A 22882-nucleotide genomic window follows, 5' to 3' on the forward strand; every position below is an offset into this window, starting at 1 on the left:
CATTTTATCTTCGCTCTTCAAAAAATTTGCAAGTAAGTTCAAAGAACTCAATTTTTCTTGAAAAACTTCAGTGCTATCAGTTCCAGCAAAAGGTTTGCAGTGGACGATGAACATGTGTGTGCAAACAATAGATTCAAATGCATTCTGGGTGCATTGTAAATGAAACATGACTTGAGTTGAACTTGGAAGCCCGCTGAATTTTCCCTAATTGAACAAAGCAGGCAAAGACATATATGGCCAGTTCCCCCATGTCTGCGCGGTCTCCCAAGTCTGTGCACCCGCGTATCTGTGCGATTCTAGTAAAAGAAGATACGCAACGAGCACGAACTTTACACACGCAATACATAGACAGGTATTCATAAAAAAATCTGACTCAAAATGGTGGAAAAATATTGAATTCAGGGCATTTCATGTGACGGCCTCAAAATGCAGCCTTTGTCATCAAAATCCCAGAATCGTGTGCACAGTGAATGAGTGCGCAGACATGGGGTACCATTTTTTTTTTCAATCTGAAAATGACTGCCCGAGGTTTTTTCAAGAAAATCTTATATTTTCTTTGATTTTTTAATGAGAAATTTGGTACACTTACTCTTAATAATATAAGGAACACTATTACCAAAAGATTTTGTGAAATAAGAAGAAATTCATGTTAAATCTTAACTCAAATTGTTAGGTGCACAGACTTTGGGCCCACCATCATACATTACACCAATGTGCCACTCTTTATATTTACATACCTGTAGTAACCAAATGCCAGTGGATGACCAGAAGCCGATCTGCGGAAGACTACCCAGTATGGACCAAACACGGATCGCATCGGCCGAGGTGATTGATGATAGGTTGATTTCTTGGAGAATGTCACCTGATACGGAACTGTAGAGTCTACAAATCAATACAGTACAAATAATGATTATGATCAAGACGATGATGACCCAGTATGGACCAAAACTGGACCAGATTGGCCGAGGAGATTGATGATAGGTTGATTTCATGAAGAACGTCACCTGATACGGAGCTGTAGATTCTACAATTCAACACAACAGAAATATACATTCGGTGGTATTCTCATTATTACCAAACTTATGTTTAACCTTTAACCTTAGGCTTTAAAAAAATGCCCCAATTTATTTATGGAATGCTAGAGTTTCATGGTACATTTGTAACATTGCATGACTTGTAAAGTTGGTCCCCTTTTCAGGGCCAAATATTCAAATGATAGTTATTACACTTACATGTACATTATGATGATTTCGAATTCTTGAGTTAATCCGGCACGTTTTATAGATAGGTACATGTAGGCCTATTATAGCAGGAGGAGGATCGAGAGAGGGGAGTTTCAAATTACCTAATGATTCTGTCTTGAGGGAAGACTGCTCCGATCACAAACCTCACAGCAAACCAGTCAGAAACAGACGATGCATCAACATCTGAGAGATGAAACACTCCTACTTTCTCTTCTGTTGTTAAAACACAAGGAAAAGGATGGCAGGGCCCCGTCTTACAAAGAGTTACGATTGATCCAATCAATCGTAACTCTATGGAAATCCATAAGTGTCATAATTTTTTCTACAGGAAATTTGCAAAATGTCCTTTGTGAACACAGAGAAGCACAGTGAATTTTCAAGAAAACAATGAATGCATGAACATACTGTACATCATAGCTGGAAAATATTTTGAACGAACATGCATAATAGATGTTGACGTTGCTGGCCATCCATAGTTGCGATTGATCAGATCAATCGCAACTCTTTGTAAGACGGGCCCCAGATCTCACTTTACTTTTCAAAGTATACCTTCCCGGGATTCAAGAGGGCGCTGTTGGACATACGTATGCGCTGCAGACGGTGCTAGCTGACCATTGACATCAACATCATGTGTCGCTTTTACAGATGACATGTCCTGAATGCCTGAACTCTGACAATTCTCAATTCGGGAAATCTTCGGCTTCTGTTCAAAGATTTTTGCAGGTTAAATATTTGGGCCAACGCCGGTGTAGCCAAAAGCAGCTCAGCATATGTGTACTGCGCATGTGTGCATGTGCTGTACGACTGGCTGATGATTGGCAGCTGCATGGATATTACGTCCATGATCTTCGTAATGAAGACGGCAGAGAGTAATAATTCAAGATATTTGTACCGAGAAACCAATGCATTAATAAGTGAACATCTGCTGAAATTACAGCTACATAAAAATGTAATGCTCATTTTTTTCTTCTTCATTTAAAATGCAAGCTGGTAAAGGAAAACTACATAATTCAAATTATTTAAGTACACCTGAATGAAAGGTTTGAATTGTACCCGAGATTTAGTTTAATTATGTACTTTGTCTTACTCAATCTACAATACACACAGGTTTGAGTAAAATAACCTATTGTAGTTTAAAAAAAAGAAACTTATTTTGAACAATACCTCCAGCACATGAAATAGAATGTACCGAGCCATCCTCCGAAATCAGAAACACCATGCCAGTCCTTGCTTCCATCGTCATGGCAACCAATTTACCAAAAGAATGTTTAGCCACCTGCAAATATCAAAAGGAATGGGAAATTACTTAAGGAATTGAAAGTTGTTAACAATTGTCAGAATATTTAAATAATGGTCTCTACAAGACAAATGGCCTAATTCACATATTACTATTATTCATTATCAAAATATGGCACACGAAATAAACGGCTGACATATACTCATCTTAAGATAGAGAGGGTGGACAGAGCATAAGTTCCAATACAGAATGTAAACATATGGCATCGCCTTTGTAGATTTGTACACAATACATGCACATCATGTGACCTATAAGGATTCATACAGACCTCTGTAGTATGAGTTTGAAGTTTATCACTCAAACCGCCCCCCCCATGCATGATACACATTTATTTGTATCATGTTCAAATCCGAATGTTCATTTTTCTTTTATATTCCATTTTGTAGGACTTAAGTCCTTTATATTCCAAAATGTTATTAAAGATATCCTACCTCGCTCCATATGTGAATAAGGCTGTCTGCATTCTCACTGAAATCTACAGGAAAATTCTTGTACCTCTCTACACACCCCTCTCCAAGAATGGACGATTCCAGCAGAGGTGACCTGTCTGTAGAGTTGAAATGGAGTCTGAAATACATTCCAGCTGGACAGGGTTGGCTGAAAAAATAAAGGGGTGAGAGATGTTTGGAGGGAGGGAAGGAAAAAGCAATGAGCACAGTTTAAATATGGATGAAATTGATGGCAATAGCATCAGGGTGTTGGATAGTGATGTGCATAAGCTCAATACAAGAACAGAATGCCTAGCTGTATCAGATTCATTTATAGGCATTTATGTCAGGGCGGCCACATGTACCTCTATGGTCAACATTTTTGTCGACGAGAACCAAATTGTTGACAAAGCAACTCCCCTCCCCGGAAAAAAATTGCATGAGTTTGAATATTTACCTGGGAAGAATTGTTATGTGTTCTCCATTGTAGTCAGCTGCAAGTTGTAGCTCAGACTGGCAACCAAAGAGAAGCAACACAGGTGACTTGATGCCTTTGCAATCTATAACAATATACAAAATAATCGGTCTTTCAATTAATATGGTGCAATATCAAGCATTTATAATGTATGCATATTTTCTATCCTTCATTACATTCACAGAAAAAAAAAGGTATTTTACAAGAAATAACTTAGTGCTGTATAAAATTCAGGTGAAGAACAAGGATTACATGTATATTTCATTCTGTACATACCGGGTATAGGTGGCCTATAATGAATAATCAAAAATCAAAAGTGTAATGTCGTAAACAAACTCAGGAGCTTATAACATAAACAGAATGGAGAAAATAAATGCTTTTGGGTCTTACTTCTTTTTTATTTGATTTTTTTGTTTTCATTGGTGGGGGGGGGGGGGCGGAGGCACCATTAAATGTCATATGCTAACATAGGAAAACACTGAAATGCTAAATTTGTATACAGATATAAGCAACATCAAAATGGAAAGTTAAGATCTATTGGATCTATTACGCTAACACATAAAGAAGGAACACCAAAGATTCAAACTCTATCACAGACATAGAAGAAAAAAAAGGAAAAGATGTTCTCAGTGTGGAAGGAGGAGGAATACTAGTAAGCTCCCCCCCCCCCTTCCCTGATCAAGATCCATATAACCCCCATTTCATCTACTTTCCACTTTGCCTCATCCCACATGGCCTTATCCTACTCTGTCTACAACCACTCTCTAATAACAATTTTAGTCTAATTCTCATTTCCCCATTTACCAACTTTTCTGTCTTCCAACAAGGCTATACTTGTCATTACGTTAAACGCCCGTTTGGAGAAAGACCGCAGTTCAGATTGCAAACTGCGGTTTTATACCCCATTTTACGTTTGGAAATCCCAAAAATCATTTCCAAGCCCTGATCAACCCTGCTTGGCCAGGTAATCCCCGCTGTCTCAATTTCAACTCCACAGGCCTGTATATGAATGTTGAGCCAAGGACGAAATGATAAACAACAGCTGTGCTATTACGTAAGACTTCTCTGCCTGTAGTAGGACCTTCGGAATGAAATTATTGTATTCGATATTTAATCACGTTTTCAAAGGCATATTGTATTCAGAAATCCAATGTTAGTCCATTTTCAATTTCGAACGAAGGAAATCGACCTCGAAATAAGGAAAGTAAGCGAATAAAAATGACGGCATGCTTTGCAGGGACCGCGCTCAGCGCTGCGCATGCATCCCATCGTGTGTGGCCCCCTGCTGTGACTGTATATGCCGGGCTGTTGTGTTATCTTCGGACCGAGGTCAAGAAACAGGTGTTTTGATACTTAAATTGCTTGCTTGGGGGCAGTTAAGGTTTGTCGTACTTGGAGAAGAGAATTGATGAAGAGGGAAACAGGGGTATAGTGTTCTCAAATGGAGGTTTTCGTCATGTTTCATCCAATATCTGATTTCATACTTGGTCCGTAGATTAGATGACCTGTTTATGAAATAACTTTTTAATTTAACAAAGTGAAAAGTGATTACCTGAAGAAGCGGAAATCAGCTAAACTGCACAATAGAATTAATAAGAATTAGACCAAAAAGTGGGTATTATTAGACCATGCGTAGCATAGACCAAACATACAGCAATTAGACCAAATTGAGAGTAGACTAAAAGGAGTTTAGCCCATGTTGAATTAACCCAATGACTACTAGAACTGGCTGGTATCTGTATAAAACCTATGGGGACTGCCGTATTTAGCAGTCAACGGGTTAAACTACCTGAGAAGTAGACCAACTACTTGTAGGCCAAGTGTGAATATATACCATACTTACTGGGTTCCAACTCCGCAGTGAGCAGACACTGCTCGACGGCACTCCCAGAAGACGTGGCCTCCTTCCGCTCCTCCACCCAGACAACCACCCTCTTGCCTTGAGTAAAACAACAGATGGCGCTCTTCACGCAAGCATCATTGGTGGTGCCCAAGCTGAACTGTTCTCTCTTGCGCCATGGCTGAGAGTTGCTGTCCGCTGGTTGGACGTGCTCGTAGACCTTGACAAGACCATTCTTATAGAACTGCATGTGGATATCAAAATGAAAGGATTACAAGCTAGGTGTCATCACTTCTATGGAAGTTGATTCGAAATTGAGTCTGGTGCTCTTTCTGCAAAGTTGAAGAAAAAAATCTAAACATTTTTTTCTTTGAAAGTCTAATAATTTCAACATTTAGAACAAAGGTGTACTACGGTTGAGAGAAGTCTCAATTATTTGCTTACAGATCGATCAGGAAATATATTCAATTACTTTCTAAATGCAAAAGAGCTCATCTACCTGCAGTCCGTAATGTCACTCCTAGGAGTAAGGGACCAATCCTGTAGGAGTGAACTATGAATATACCGTACATTATAACTCCTTCTGGAGTGAACTGCGCATCTTTTCATTCCAAAAAGAGGTAAATGTAAAATTCACTCTCAAAAGATGCAAATCTCACTACAAAAGGATTGAGAACTTCTCACTCCAAGAGCAGTTTGATTAATTAGCGACCAGATAAGCTCGTTTGCAGATTTGGGTTATTCAATTTCTGTTCTTTCTCTTTGATCACTTCCATATCTACAAAGTGAAAAAAGAAAATAATATATATGAGTAATTTACTTACAACTAGAATGACATCATGCATATCCTGGATGAAACAAATCTTGATTACTGGTGAGACCTTGGCCAAGATCGTAAACTGCTTTATGCGATTAGGAGACTTCAGCTAGAGAGAGAAATGTATGAAATTGTATTCATAAGCATGAAAATGCATATAGGGAAGATCTCAACCCAAACTATAGACTGGGAAGGCAGGGCTGTTGCGGGCATGAGCGAAATTTTGTGTGTATAGCCGAGGGTGGGGCAGCCTCGGCTATAAACACCAAATTTTCCAGCCTAGTTTGATAATTTTTTTAAGACAAGTGTTTGATACGATGTTGTGTCCATGCATGCATTTGTACAAAAAATTAGAAAATAACAAATAAGTAGACATAATCAAAATATAAGCATGTATCCCTTTTTTACCATGACATTGAGGGAAAGAGAATTCAGCCTTGATCACACCCCTGCATTTGAGATAAATTATAATGATCAAATTGATGAGCTTCCTTTGATTTGATTAATCCAGATTCCAAAATATACATTTAGTCTGAGTAATTTTTGCAATAACACGGAAGTGAGAAGGAGTGAGAAGATTAGCATTATTCAAAGATAAATCATTTATTACTAGAATTATTCAGTGTATTTTGAAAGTACATGTACATGGCAAACCACACAGATAAAGAATTAAAGAATCACATTAAGATGGAATCCACAACAAAATTAAGTACGATGTTGTTTGAAGGTTTGCATGGTGGTATGTACAATCGCTGATGTGGTTTACGGTACACCATGTGAAGTGTTGTAGAAACAGTGGATAGGAGAAGAGAAGAAATGGATAGGCGAGAAAGTGGAGATTTGAGAGTAGAGTCTTCTTTCTTGAAAGTAGTCCTGAAAAGGACTGTAAACCAGGAAAGATTGATGAGTTGAGAACAGCTTGAGTAGTAGAGCTAGTGAGGAGATGCTGGCTTGAGTCGGCGAGTAGAGATGATGAGTAGTAGAGAGACTCGACGTTTCGGGCAGGTTGACTGTCCGTCTTCAGGAGTGAAGACGGACAGTCAACCTGCCCGAAACGTCGAGTCTCTCTACTACTCATCATCTCTACTCGCCGACTCAAGCCAGCATCTCCTCACTAGCTCTACTACTCAAGCTGTTCTCAACTCATCAATCTTTCCTGGTTTACAGTCCTTTTCAGGACTACTTTCAAGAAAGAAGACTCTACTCTCAAATCTCCACTTTCTCGCCTATCCATTTCTTCTCTTCTCCTATCCACTGTTTCTACAACACTTCACATGGTGTACCGTAAACCACATCAGCGAAAATTAAGTACATAAGGGAAAAAAAATCATTTTAACAGTGTAGATTCATACCTGATATGCTCTGACGAGTGTCCCTCCGTCTAAGGAGATGAAAAGATGTCCTGGACACCCCCATACAGAATGGATCGTCCTCTTCAGCAAACCTTCTCTTGTGAATATTGCTTGTAAGTCCTGCATATTCAATACAAGATTTCAGGTGTTAGTAACAATAACTTTAAAAAACATGTAACAAGCATTATCAATTTTATCTTGGTCCGATAAGAACTATTAATGAATAAAAGCTACACGTATGTAGCTTGGCCATCATAGAGATGTATTTATGTTATGATCTTTAGTTTTCAATCTTTTTATATTAGAGTCTATATTTCATCACACACACTTGTATATGTATATATATATATATATATTGATAAAGGGAGTTTTAAATATGATGCTGGAAATGCTGGAGATGATGACGATGGTGATGATGATAATGACGATGATGATGATGACAATTGTGATAATGATAGTGAAAGATGATGGTGGTTATGATGACGACGACAATGGTGATAATGATGGAGGTGGTGATAATGATATACATGTAGGTGGTGTTGTTAATCATGTTGATGATAATAGTGTAGATGCATGGTGCTGAAGATGATGATGATGGTAATGATGATGATAGTGGTGGTTGTGGTCACTGCTGGCAACAATGACAATGATGTTGATTACGGTGGCATTCTTAATTTAACAATAATTCACTGCGAAGAAACGGGTGAGTAAAGTGGACAACCAAGACACAAAGGAGAAAAAAAAGAAAAGGACAAACATGGTGTTATTTGTTGATTATTAATGTATAAAAGTCTATCACATTATTAGATTTTCATTTCAAAACGGCCGTTTTCACTTGCTTGCTTTGCTCACTCACAGTTTCTCAGAAATCTTTCAGCATATGCCATTGTGTGCCTCTTATTTTTTGCAGTAAAATGAGACAAAGTACATGTACATTGGTCATAAAGGCACTTTTCTTTATAATTTCCTTTAAAGTGACATTAAACATTTCACTATAAAGCTCTTTTTACATGACCTTGAGTTTACATTGATGGTTTTGTGAAAATACCGGTACCTGGAAATATCAAGGTTTCTTTTGTTTTGTGGAGAAGGGGGGGGGGGGGCAAGAGCCAACCTCACTCTCCCTTCCACGTTTTGTCTATGGATGTAATATTATTAACTTTAAGAAGTTGTGCATAACTTTGTGTTATTCAAGAACAATATATTGTGCACTTCTTCTTAGAGGCATTCCTGCACCTGCTTTACCCCCCCCCCCCCCCCCCGTCTTTCTTTGTCTATCCGACTCTCTCTCCATCGATCCCTCCTGTAGACTATAAATCTCTAATTTATCATGCATTAAAGCAGGTTTCACCAGTTTTGTGCAATGAGAGATACTTTGTATGAATTGTGGAGTATCATGACTGACTTAGGAAGGGGGGGGCTCAGTAAAAAGTATCATGTTTTTATGCCACTTTTAGATCCCATTTTTCAGTCCTAAATTTCAGATCTTGGCAGCAGCATCCAGACGTTGCCATTCAAGGAACACTCAAAATTGCCCTACATGTACATGTATATCAAATCAATTCCACCTCTGTCTCACACCCTTATTCCACTCTTAACAGAGATCAATAAACTTTAAAAAAAAAAACATGCTTTGAACAAAAATTTCAGAATTATCAGATTTTTATTTAGTTTCACTTTCATACATGTATGAAGCAGTAGCATTAACATCATATGCAGCAACATTTGTTAAAACATGCCATTTGTGGGTAATTCTGTATCTACCAGAAGCAAGGAGTCATCACTGCATGAATTAAGAAAATCAAATTCTACCTGTAGAGACAAGTTTATTTTGTCCAAATCTATAAAAAAAGATTATTTGGTAATTAAAAAAAAAGGACTAGATGAGGAAAGGTGAATTCTCACTTCACATATACGTATGTACATGTGCAGTATGTATTAGCCATTTTGAGCTTTTGGTACCCAAATACAATCACTTCAATACCTGCAGATTCCACTACTGCCTATTAAAAACAAAGCAAAATATTCTCTTCCCTACAATTCACTACATTTGCTTATAAATTAAAAAATCTGTGAAATCACTATCAAAGCCCTCCTCCTTGTCAGTTTCCCCCGATATGGAACAGTGCATTAACCGCTATTAAAAAGAAAACCCCCTCACCTCAAAAGGAAAATGTTTCATACAGCTGATGCTACATGTAAATAAAAAACGTACATCGAATGTGATCTGCAAAGAATGTGATTCACCCCCAGAAAATAGTAACTGCATTGGGTACATAACAAAATGTCACTTGGAATGAATACATCGGAAGAAATAGCTCAGACTATCTGACCCCCCTCCGAATTAAGGGGCAAAATCACCAGAGCCCCGTCCCAGTGTGATTATTTTCCCTGCAGAGGATGGTCTGGCAAGTGGCAATGGACAAAGGTAATAATTGGTATATTGACATCCATATTAAGCATAACTGTCATATTAATTCAATAAATTGCACATTTTAATACAGAGAACCTAAAACGTACGTGTACATTTGCCACGGAATGTACAGACTAATTTACGGAGACGTTCGAGAAATTCAATACAAGAATCAAAAGGTAGGTATCATACTGCAAAAAACATATTTTTAAAAAGTACAGTAAAGAGTACACATAAATGCGTCATAAAATGTGTCACAGAGAGATCACATGTTGAATTATGGAATGATAAACAATGCGCAGCCCAGCATGTGTATAGTCCATGCTCTGTTGTCACAAAAGTCAAGCAATTGTACAGAGAAAACGTTTGTGACAATTGAGCAAATGCTGTTGCCAATTTGCTTTTTAGATGCAAAAGTATTATGTCTATACACATGTACAGTATTTCAGTAATTCTGGAAATAACATCACACTTTAATATCTCATTCCCATCAACACCCGGGCCCTGTTACATAAAAGCTACTTAATATAGTATTAATATTCCATCCAATGGTAACTTGCATGGAATCCTTGATTTTGATTGGCTGTTGATCTTTACCATGGTAGTTACATGTACCATTGGAAAAATTACCATAATACTATAATGGTAACTTTTATGCAACGGGGCCTGAGGGAGTATCATTGTGGTACAAGTGATGCAATTTTTAACTTTGTCAATCTACATGTAACATACTGTATTATATTACAGTACAATTCATGTTTACACTCTACACTGCATTTAAATTTACAATGTGCAGACAAATATTTGATTGCTATAATGAGAAATCATTATCATAGTTGCTATTAAATGGCAACATTTGTACAGTGCAAACCTACATGTATGTACTGTACCGTGTGACTTGCTCTGCTCCAATCAATCTCGACTGTATGGCTTGGAAATCCACCAGTGTCATCATTTTTCCTACAGGAAATTTGCACAATATCTTTTGCGAACAAAAAGCAGCACAATAAATTTTCAACAAAACAACGAATGCATGAATATACAGCATATCTGGAAAATATTTCGAACAAACACCCATTTTAGATGTTGAAGTTGCTGGCCTTCCATAGTTGGGTTGATCAGATCAATTGCATATTTTTGTAAGATGGGGCCCTGAACGATGCTTTTCATCCAATTAAAATAAAGTCATAAATCCATTGCAGTTTTCATAAAATGACAATTCCAAGTACCTGCAAAACCAGTTATTCAGATCTGCCAAACTGTAAAACTAAAAACTAGTAATCTAGAAGTAGAAGCTCAAAAGTCATGATTTTGACATAAAAGTCATAATTTCATAAGCGCCACGCAGTATTATACATTTCTTTGAAGAGAACTGTACAGATTCCTTAAAAAGAAGTGAATCCTCAGATTCAGAATCATCTTTGGTACTCTTTCTTTCGCGTAAATCAATTATAAATCCAAGAGGAAAAACAAACAAGATCGAGTCAGTATTTGAGCATGTGATGATAACATTCAGAGTGATATACAAAAAATATACGATCATGCGAATAATGAGCATTATTGGCCATCTTCAGATGAGTTCATCCCTGCCCAATGTATTACTATAAGTAAAGTATTAAATATTAACATACTTACTTGCCCTCAAAAGTGTAATAATAAAGGTCAAAAGCATAATGGAATAATTTGACATGAAAATCATAATAATTATGACTTTTCCTTAATAGTTGGCAGCTCTGTAATAATTTGTTTATAATATTCTCCTAGTGCTTCTCTTGTCAACATTCTCTTTTATTTACAGAACTAACCCAATGCCAGAATTTGCATCTGAAGTTCCTGGGCCCGTACCATAAAGCTTTAATAGCGATTGATCAAAGGGCTAATTTCTATGATTGATTGCACAAATTATTGTGTACAGCTATGTATGACTAGTAATTAGCATCGGCCCCATGATCAATCACTCAAAAGCTCTATGTTATGGGGGAGCCCCTGTAGTCATCTACAAATATTTCATGAAAGATTCCGGTAGGAGCAGACCATCCTCAAGCAGAGTCTCTTTGCTCCGGTGCATCGTCACCCCTTGGGAACCTAGGCTTGTTATCCAGGACTCGTAATTGTGAAGGAAGAGGTCTGCCTGAAGGGATTTGACAGTGTCCTTTGGAATGTCCGGAGGTAGAAGGGCAAAGACGCAACCTCCTCCGCCAGCTCCGGTCAGCTTGGCATGCATGTCGTATGCTGCAGCAGAGCGGCATATGTTGTTGATGGCTGGATGCGACACTCCTAGTATGTCCAACAGCTGTTGGTTGATGTCCACAAGCGTTTCAAGGGTCTTGAAGGCAGTGCCCTTGTCCAAGGATTTGTCCGTCTTTAGAGCTTGCAGAGTTCGCTTACATTCCTGTGATATCTCCTCTATGGAATCAAGGATGGGAGCGTATATCTTTGGGTATCTGTCATGACGTCTCCGCACACCTGCAACAAGTTCCTTTGTGCTTCTAGGTACACAGGTGTTCACCAAGAGGATAGACAGCTCTGGCATATTTTCAAGAGGGGTAATGACCTTCTGCTTGTATTCTATAGCACCACCATGAATACTTATTGAGTTATCAATCCCAGAAGGATTCCCATGAATTACACGCTCCCCTTCATAAGCCCATGTATTGATCAAGTCCATGTCTTCTTTGGACCATCCAAATTGATCGTCGGATGAAGATTTGGCGCTGACAGCTTTGGCCCAGGTCAGCAACCCCGCAGCAAGACAGACAGAAAAGGCAGCAGACGATCCTAGCCCTGCACCTGGAGGAAGGGCAGATGACACCAGAATGTCCAGGATTGGAAGCTGTCCATTCCTACCAGCAATGCAGAGGTACAAGAACAAAAATGCCATCACAGCCAAGCGTTTTGTGGTCTCCGTATCGCCATAACCAAGGTACAACCTCAATCGCTGCATGATCTCTGTGCTCGGTTTGACCTCCCTGGCATCACTACGGAGCAGATCCTGGAATTTCTCCTGCAATTCCTGGACATTCCAGGATCTTTCAAGATCGATGTCTGGAAGATTGACGTGGAGCTGTCCAGATTCTTGCTCTTTCAGACGAAGGTACGACCGGAGATTGAGACCTGCTGCCAGGGCCGTCTTCCCAAGGACAACAGCGTGTTCACCATGCAGGATGATCTTACCAGGCGCCGAGATGATGATGGAGTCGGATTTTGCAGTGGAATTATCGGCAAGTTTGGCTGTCATCTTGTTTTTTTAAATGCACATCTATAAGGAATGCTGAGAAGAAATGAAAATCAGAGAGAAGAAATACCTAAGTCACTAAAGATTTATACTTCCGCCTTGACTTTCAAATACGTCACATCGCCAAATTTCAAACATACCTTTTCTGACATGATATACATGTAGTTGGCTCCATTAATGAACTCACTATTCAATTTCTCATATTGCCCACCCCCCATTCAATTTCAATAGGCAAAAAGATGATTTAATTTACCAGTTCTTAAGTTGACTTAGTAGGGGTGCCACCGTGCCAGTGATTGCAAATTTGAAAATAATTCTGATTTTCATTTTTCACAGCATTCAGACAATATAGATATACATGTACATGTACTGTACACACATATTGGGATGAAGAAACCTCTTAAATCTGATCTACATGTAAAATGGATACCAATATTTGAGAGTAAAAATAAATAAAATCATCCACTTCTAATGTTCCAGTCTCTATGTTCAGGTACTCATGGTTGACGAATATTGTATTTTGTAGTTGTGCATGCATGCTAAGTTATTAACTTATAAACTCGGTAGATTATCTGTAGATTACTGAAACAAAGTAAAAACAAATTAAGAAAAGAAGAGTTGTTTTAAAATTAAAAATTAAATAGGTCATTCAAAAAGGAAAGAGACATAGGCTACATGTAAATACCGGTACTTTTTGCAGTTTTTAATGTGACAAAAGATCATTCTCTTTCTATATTTACCTTACGGGTACAAACTGAAATGTATTGTGCAGGCATGGGGCACCAATTGTCTGTTTTTAAATGTTGAATGACAGACTCTGCTTTTTCATAAACACATGTTTTTACCCTATTTTTTCACTTTGATTTTGGGACAATCTTGTTTTAACTTACATTGAAATAAGGGTACAATAGGGTCTAAAAAATCATGGCAAAGTGCTGTAAACAGATGCTGGAAGAATTTGAATAGGATAATTCATAATCATAACAAGATCTTGATTGATTGATAAAAAATTAACGACACTATCAACACATGCGTGTCATATAAGTTTCGGACAGTTAATCTGGAAAGGTTACTATAATACAGTACAAATTACCCTAATGCAACTTTACAAAGGAACAGGATTATAAATTAGTAATTATCAGTAATAAATTAATACGTTAGTTCTACTTCCCCGGGATAACTTCCCTACTCTTTACGAAAAGAGGAGTAGGTTTTTTAACGTGCAAATGGTTTGACTCAAGTTGGACAGCTGAGTTATAGATATTCAGTTGTTCCATAGATTTTGACTACCAATCATATTTCATGATTTAAAAAAATGGACACCTTTTTTAGTCAAAACTGGTTTTAATAAAAAATGTTTTGTTTTCATTTTTTCTTAAATGGACATCATTTTTTTTATTATAAATGGTTTTAATTAAAAAAGAATGGATACCTTGTACTTGTTCCATAGATTTTGACTACCAATCATATTTCATGATTTAAAAAATGGACACCTTTTTTAATTTATGGTTTAAAAAATGGACACCTTTTTTAATCAAAACTGGTTTTAATAAAAAAATGTTTTGTTTTCATTTTTTTTTTATGGACATCATTTTTTTTTAATGGACATCATTTTTTAAATTAAAAATGGTTTTAATTAAAAAAGAATGGATACCTTGTACTTAAGATATATTTGTTCATTTTGCTGACCATGGAATTGTAATTTGTATTAAGTGACAATGCTCAATCTCAATTCCAATATAGGTAAGCATAAATTGGCCTCTGGAAAACTTTAATGTTAGACACCACAATTTGTGTACTGTACATTCATCGTCTTGGACTTGCCATTGATCCACTCACACGTATTGCGAGGTTAGTATTAGTAATAGTATACTACTAACCTCGCACCACGAACCGCGTTTGGCAGTGGATTTCTAACTAGTGAGTAGTGGGTCGCGCGTGCTGGGATCTCACTTCTTGGGTCCACAACACACGACTTCTATGGCTTGATTTTTCTGTGCACGGCGGCATGTAATGAACCCTTGGGTGCCATTGATCATTATGTCGACACTGTCATGTCACTGACAATTGTCAATGAATGTCAATGACAATGTCACTGACGGTGTTACTTGTCTCGACTCGAGTCGTTCTCTCAAGACTCGGCCTCGCCGGCCGGCCCCCAGGAGTGTCCATGAAGTATGAACATGTCCATCAACAAACATAACAGGCCAGAACAAGAACCAAGGCCAAGACATGGTCTCAAGACTAAACACATCACACTACATGTACACCAGTACGAGTGCTGAGCGATGATGAGCCCGGGCCCGATTTGTGATGATGGAGCCGCGACGCGCTGTGTACATGTATCGTCAGTCAAGATAACGGAGAGTCAAACAATCACCAGCCCGTGGCGGGCGGGGGGCGAAGTCCGCCGCACACCGCTGTTTCTCCATCGCAGAACCCGGCGCGACTAACAACCGAAAACAATATTTTACAACATAAATATCACTTCTAAATCATACATACCTCTTTGTGATTGATTGGAATGCAGTCTAAAATATGTTGCGCTCTGAAAACAGGTTCAGTGGCCATTAGAAAGAAGAAAAACTACTTTAGGAAGACGGAGAAATCAAGTTCTTTCCAGTGAGTGGCTCTAAAATTCTTCCGTCGGATCGGTACATTTAGTCTATACCCCAAAGAAAATGACTATTAAAATGCTTATTTATCTGCATCGGGCAGAAGCCAAATAGAACTAAAAATCATTCAGTTGTATATGAATAATAAAAAAATACTATCAAATTGGAATTATATGAGTGAAAGATGGATTTTAGTCAAAACAACGAATAAAAAAATTAGATTAGTCTGAATTATTGATAAAAATCTGTCGACTGATGATCGACCGATCTCGGTGAGAAATGGGCGGGGCAACATCACTGAACTATAATAATATATAAATATCGTTTGGCAAAATCCACTGACAAGTTAGATACTATATGCAAGGAAAATCTTTGCTATGACCAACAATATACCTCTAACATCTTCAAATTGCAGAATTCCCGAATGAGATTGAAACCCGCCCAATTTCATTACCCAATTCTTACAATCCATTATTTGTAAGCCCAGAAAAAGATTGGCACATTTTTGTTTTCAATAAATCTTTGTTATAATAATTCAACTCTGTTTGTGTTGAAATTATAATCGCAACAATTGTCAAACTACCAGCTAGCGTTTCTGCTGGCTATATCAGTTATCCCGTAACATAAATCACACCTAAACTCACCCCCTGTATTCATATAATTTGCCATTTACTCTATGAAGAAAAGGGGAAAAAAATAGTGATGTTTTTGTATTTGAGGGCTGCAACTTGAAGAAAATCACAATTCGATGGTTATTTTCACATTACGTACATGGTAAGTGGGGACTTATATTGCCCCCCCCCCCCATTCCATGACCCCTGCTATTTGCCTCACTCTCCCCACCCTCTTCCCCCCCCCCCCCCCCTTGTCCTCTTTCCTTCCATAAAAAAAGGATGCCACTTTTGAGACGGAAGTCTGAATTCGGACTTTCAGCCACAGAAATTTGACATATTTTTGTGTGTGTATGAAATGGTTCATTCGAGATGTTTTTCAGACTTAAAAAAAAATCAATTCTAAGTGGCATCGCTGCATAGACATGCATGCCAGAGCCATCTGAGTCTTTAAGCTAGGTTAAGACTTTGTCAAGCTCTGAGGGGGGGGGGGGGATTTCAAAAACAACTTGTTACTCATTAGACCCATTTCACAATTAGCCAATTCATTTTGACTGTGACAAACCCATTACAGTTTATGATAGTGTGGAGTATCCCCCCCCCCCCCCCTTCCCCCATAGGACTATATTTCTTTGGCTGAGCCAACTATAATACTACATGGGTAAATTGCCTATTCGTCCACTGCCAAATCATCCACCACATGGTCTACTTACTACCTTCATTTAGTCTAATGCCATTCCGTCCATCAACATTTCGTCTCACAACCATTTGGTCCAATAACATTAGGTCCAATCATCACTTTGTCTATTCACCATTTCGTCTAATAACTAGTTGGTCTAATACCCATTTTCTTTTTATTCATTTTGCACATTTAACACTTTAGTTTAATTAGACCACATGGTATATAGACTAAATGGCTATTAGCTAGACCAACTGATTATTAGACAAAATGGCATTAGACTAAGAATATATGAAAGTAGACCATGTGGTGAGTAGACAAACTGATGATAGACCAAATGGTAGTACACAGGTTGGCAATGGGACGAAGTGGCATTAGACAAATTGGAAATAAACCACCACATGTACATGTATATAACCATGTATTCTGAACAACTTTACTACTAAATAAAAGATACAAAAGACATGTATGTATTCATCACACCAATCATAAATCTCTGATTTTTATTCAATTTGATATTCAAAAAGCAATTAAGATCACACAAATACCATAATTTGTGCCTACAGGAAACAACATGGATAACAAACATAGTCTCATCTTCAGACCTTACAAATACTGCTCAAAATCAGTATAATGATAGGTTGAAGAGTCATTGTATTTAGGACCACAGACATTTTCAAGACGACTTGTGCACAAGACTTGAACAACGTGTACATTGGATCACAACATAATTATCAAGGCTATAGGTAATTAAACTGTGCAGTTAAACATCTCCGATATGAAAATATACTATAGAGATTCGTTCACAGATCCTCAAAAATAATTTCAGATTCATTGTACTGTTAAGTGAAAACATTGATCACAACTTAAACCTTAATGAGCATATCTGATAATTGGCGCCCATTTTATTCAGAAGCTGGAAGCACCCCCTTCTTTTCCAGTGTTTAGAGAACAGTGAAATCTTATCTCATGATTATGGAAAATAAACTTACCCAAAAAGAGCATTTCAATGTTTGAGAACATACACCAAACATGTCAGATTAATTCATCTACTTACCCCCCTAAATGTGTATGTTTTGCAGTAATTACTTAATAATCAAGCGTTCCCATAAAAATATATTTGGTTTTGTAAGCCGGCCTTGCCTGGATTTGCGAGAATATCCATGTCCCCGTCTTAATTACACAAAGAGTTACGATTGATCCAATCAACATCAACTACAGTACATGGAAATCCATCAATGTCATACTATTTTTTTCTTCACGAAACTTGCACAATGTTCATTGTAAAAAAAGAGAAGCACACTGAAATTTCAAGAAAACTATGAATGTATGAATATACATCATCTAGAAAATATTTTAGACATGCATTTTAGATGTTGATGCTGCTGGCTTTCCAAAGTTGGGTTGATTAGATCAATTGTAACTCTTTGTAACACGGGGCCAAGATATCAAGAAGTGAAATGAAACTCAATAAGCTAGTCACACTCAAATTGTGTCTATAGACAGAGCACCTGAGCCGCTGTCAAGTACAACCATAAATTTTTTAAAAGATTTTGATCATCTACACTTACACATGGGCATAACTTGCACAAAATATAAAAAAAATCATTGATATTAATCGAGTCATATTCTTACTTTTTTTCATCAGCATCATAATTCAACAGTCCTTGACCACTGATCTCAGCTGAATCCAATAAATGTGTTGCTTTTAGTTAGTACTCATCCAAATCAAATTCACCAATAAAGTTACAAACAAAAGACACCAAGTACACACTAAGGGGGTGTTGCGAGAAAATAGTTGCAATCAATCGCAAATATTCTGTTGCAATTTTACAATCGATTGATCACTTTTAACTATTGCAAATCAGCTCACACTCCTTGTTTCATGGAGCAGATAAGCGATCAATCGCAAATTTATTTCGGGAACGAAAATAGACTTGCAATTGATCGCAAGTTTCTTGCAACGCCCCATAAGACACAGTGTATTGAAGAGAACAAGAACATTACTAACCGTTTGCAATTGTTCAACATCAGACTAGCAATAGGCCGGCATGATATCATGTTATGGTTATCATAAAGTTATGGGATATCGATCATCTACCCAGTAAAACGAAATGCACAATGATTGACTTATCAGATTGCAGGGATTTCGATAACCATTTCATAATAAATATAAATAAGGTATTATCCAGTCGCATTCGACCACATGATTTTTGGCTCCTTTATTACAAATGTAGCATCTATATTCCCTGAGTGTGCACCCTTATGACATACATAACTAGAAAAAAGCTACTGTATATTGTTATTCCTACATTACGACTATGAGTAAAGTTCACACTAACAAAGGGATAATCCACCCTGACGAAGAGTTGGTTTAAATGAAAGCAGAAAAAAAAACAGTGACGTTTTTTATCGAAATCTATCACATAATAACATAACTATGAATTTATAAATTTTTGATTTTGTGACGACACAGACGAGCAGCTCCACCAAAAACTATTTTCTCATAAAATTAAAAGTAATCTTATTTTTGTGGGGGATATATTATAGTATCAGACCATCCGACACATCGTTTCTTACCCCTTCTGTAAAAAAAAGATGGTTTCATCCATCATATAATGTTACATTACAAATTTGGAATTTATGTCAAGTGATATAGATGTATAGGGGGCTGCTCACATATGACGGCACACATTTAAAACTATGTTATTCTTTGTTGGATTTTTAGCAAACCCTTGGCAATATTTTTCTCTAAGTTTGTTGCTTTTATTAAAACCAACTCATCGTCACTGTGAACTCCCATTTAACTCCATAGTGTGAACAAACTTCAATGCATGGATTGGCAGACTTTAAAAAAAATCAAGTTTTTGTGTCAAAAGAATTATAAAGAGATAGTACTTCTGTTCAGCCACATCTATTAGATTCGTGCACTTAAAAGTAAACAACAATATGTAGGCTCTATTCTTTCCAAATACATACAGAGAAATTCAATACACATACATGACTTTGAGTACTGCACATCAAAGATTAATTTGAAAGACATTTACACATGATATCCAAAATCATTATAAACATTTAACAGCATTTTCTTTTATGACTTTTCCCAAATCTTTTTTTTAGCATTAAGCTTCTTTGTTTATAATAATAACAATAATAATAATAGCTGTATTTATAAAGCGCCTGTTGCCTGAGGATACAAAGCGCTGCTATTATTACCCCGGCTTTAGCTCGAGCTACCATCATCGGCGCTCAGTGCATGCAAGGAATTAATCCTGCCGGGTACCCATTCAACTCACCTGGGTCGAGTGCAGCACAGTGAGGATAAATTTCTTGCTGAAGGAAAACACGCCATGGTTAGGATTCGAACCCACGACCCTCTGTTTGAAAGGCGAGAGTCAAAACCACTAGACCATGACGCGCCCACATAATCATATTTCTGCATACTGCAGGATTGCCATAATTGATGTGTTACATTTTCTATCAATGCCTACTCATCATTGTTCAGTAATTATCATTTGCAGTGATTTGTATTAATACAACCCTTTTTAAAAATGGAATTGACTACTCTGACAATTTAATGCCAAACGGGGATCAAATTAAACGAAGGAAAAAAAAAACATGACAGATAAATAGAGTTGCTTGTAGTGTGAAGATTACAGAAAAAGTGCATCTTCAAATTAGTTTTGATAAAAGAGCAAAAAAAGTATTAAAAATTGATAAATTACTGAAAAATAGACAAATTAAGGACACTTTTCTTCTAATTCTCAATCAACTTCACCTTTAAAACAGAGATAGTTGGAAATTGCGACTGGCTCCATCATTTCAAAAATGTGATGTTTCATTTAGAAGTTGGTTAATAACATAACCATGCCAGCTTGAAAGTTGAAACTCCTAATCAATTCAAATCCAATCAAAATATCAAGCAGTAGTTAATACTGTACATAGTTTTAGTGCAAAGTATTTTTCTGCCACAATCTAATTGATAATTCAACAACAAACAACGTTCTGTATCGTAAAAAGCTTCTGTTTGGGCTTGTAGTTGACAATCAATATCAAAATCCTTGCATAATTTATGGAAAGCTTTACGAAATCCCTGAATACAAGTTTTCGATATATTTTCCTCATATTGAATTAGACTGCGTTTGAGATGAATCATATATCTCTGTACGCATCAAGAACAAGTCATGAATACTTTCATTATTCTCCAATTTGTGCATATTTTCAGTAGTCGTGCTGCACATTGTTATTTTGTTACATTTTCTCTTGCAGCTGCACTACATGTAGCTCCTGTGAACAATGTTCATATAATGTAAACATAAACTGTTAGAAACAGAGGCTGCATATATAAGGGCTGGGGTCTAAGGAAGCCAGTATTCAATACGTTAATACCAAACCTCAATTTTTTTATAAGGACTCAAACACCTGGGGAGCGTTTCATGAAATGACTTGTCAGACGTTTTATCCGACAACTCCCATTTTATCTGACAGTTACCATAGTAACAGTGCTTCTCAGCCAATCAAAATCCAGAAAAGTTGTCAGATCTGACAACTTGTCAGACAAAAATGTTGATGAAACGCCCCCTGATAAACTCAATAATGGTTCCCTGATCGTTAAAAACTAAAGTAGTTTTAGAAAAGTTGCTACAGACAAGATACACTGTAGCTGCAAGATCAATGTTGGGTCCTCCACTTTAAAAGTTCATCACGGGCATTTACCTTAACTGTCAAGTTCATTGCACTTTTGACCTTATTACATCTAAATAAATCCAAGCTATCTTGGATTAGGGTCTATGAAAATGTGTATCACAACATAATCACATCATTTTCAAATGGGTTTGCATACAGAAATATACATGTGTGCCCTACTGTATCATAACCAAGTACATAATAAGGTATCATAATCAAATATTTGAAATTTAGTACTGCAATGTTTAGTAATGACTTTCACCTGCAGATTTCAACTTTAAGAGGAACATCACCCTGACAATAGAGGTATTTTGATAAAAGCAACAAAAAATAATTTACAAAAATAATAATATTGGATTATTGGTGAATTCTTGATAAAAAGAATTTAACAATACAAAAGTTATGCCTTATTTTAAGTTTTGAATTCGTGATCTCACATGAGAATAGCTGCTCCATATTGTGAGTAATATCATTTCCCTGAATTTCCACTTTGAAACTGTTAACGATAACTGAAAGTAATTTTCTTATGGAGTCTATTCTAGCATGACATGATGAATGCAGAAGTAAAATTATTCTTAATTTTAAGAGCCAAACCACATGTTCATATCAAGGTGGAGTTGGTCGCATGTGAAATCATAAAATCTTCACCAATATGTTCCTTCACTTATCGTCAGGGTGAACTTCCCATTTAGACTTGTGTTCATTGCAACTAACAATCATGACCTGGGGTGTTTCACAAAGATTTAAGTATGATTTAGAGTCGCACTTAAATACCGAGTTGCGTACGATATGAAAGGCTTGACCGCATTGGTCAGATCGTGTCATGAGGATGCGCACATAGTCATATGCGTATCTATCAATAAAATCTTGCGTTGCATATCATGTATGAGTCTGCATTTAAGTACAACTAAAGTCATACTTAAATCTTTGTGAAACACCCCCCTGGTATCTAAAATGATTTGACAACAAAATACAACATAGAACACACACATCAACATACTGTACATGTAAAAAAGGAGAATGAAACCCTTGAAACCAGCTGAATCCATATCAAAGAGAAAAATCAAAGAAACATATTGTTGAAAGTTTGAGAAATATTGAATGAATAATAAGAAAGTTATGAGCATTTGAATGTCGAGATCACTAATGCCATGTACATGTAGATCCTCCAATTGGCAATGCGACCAAGA

General features: G+C 37.0%; 1 protein-coding gene across 2 annotated transcripts in view; it reads right to left on the reverse strand.

Moving 5' to 3' along the window:
• The window catches only part of LOC129267008 (uncharacterized), a 37097-nt gene extending 21099 nt beyond the window's left edge, over positions 1 to 15998 (reverse strand). The window contains exons 1-9 of one of the 2 annotated variants that reach the window (XM_064103776.1): positions 15607 to 15998; positions 7454 to 7573; positions 6109 to 6210; positions 5288 to 5528; positions 3427 to 3529; positions 2973 to 3138; positions 2409 to 2520; positions 1346 to 1457; positions 738 to 882 (exon numbers count right to left, since the gene is read on the reverse strand). In XM_064103776.1, coding sequence (XP_063959846.1) covers positions 738 to 882; positions 1346 to 1457; positions 2409 to 2520; positions 2973 to 3138; positions 3427 to 3529; positions 5288 to 5528; positions 6109 to 6210; positions 7454 to 7573; positions 15607 to 15672 — 1167 coding nt within the window. In that variant the 5' untranslated portion in view covers positions 15673 to 15998. The remainder of the gene's footprint in view (positions 1 to 737; positions 883 to 1345; positions 1458 to 2408; positions 2521 to 2972; positions 3139 to 3426; positions 3530 to 5287; positions 5529 to 6108; positions 6211 to 7453; positions 7574 to 15606) is intronic. The other variant, XM_064103775.1, reaches the window with a different exon arrangement.
• Positions 15999 to 22882: the final 6884 nt, after the last annotated feature.

This window comes from Lytechinus pictus, chromosome 8 (assembly GCF_037042905.1).
Source record: "Lytechinus pictus isolate F3 Inbred chromosome 8, Lp3.0, whole genome shotgun sequence".
Taxonomy (NCBI): domain Eukaryota; kingdom Metazoa; phylum Echinodermata; class Echinoidea; order Temnopleuroida; family Toxopneustidae; genus Lytechinus; species Lytechinus pictus.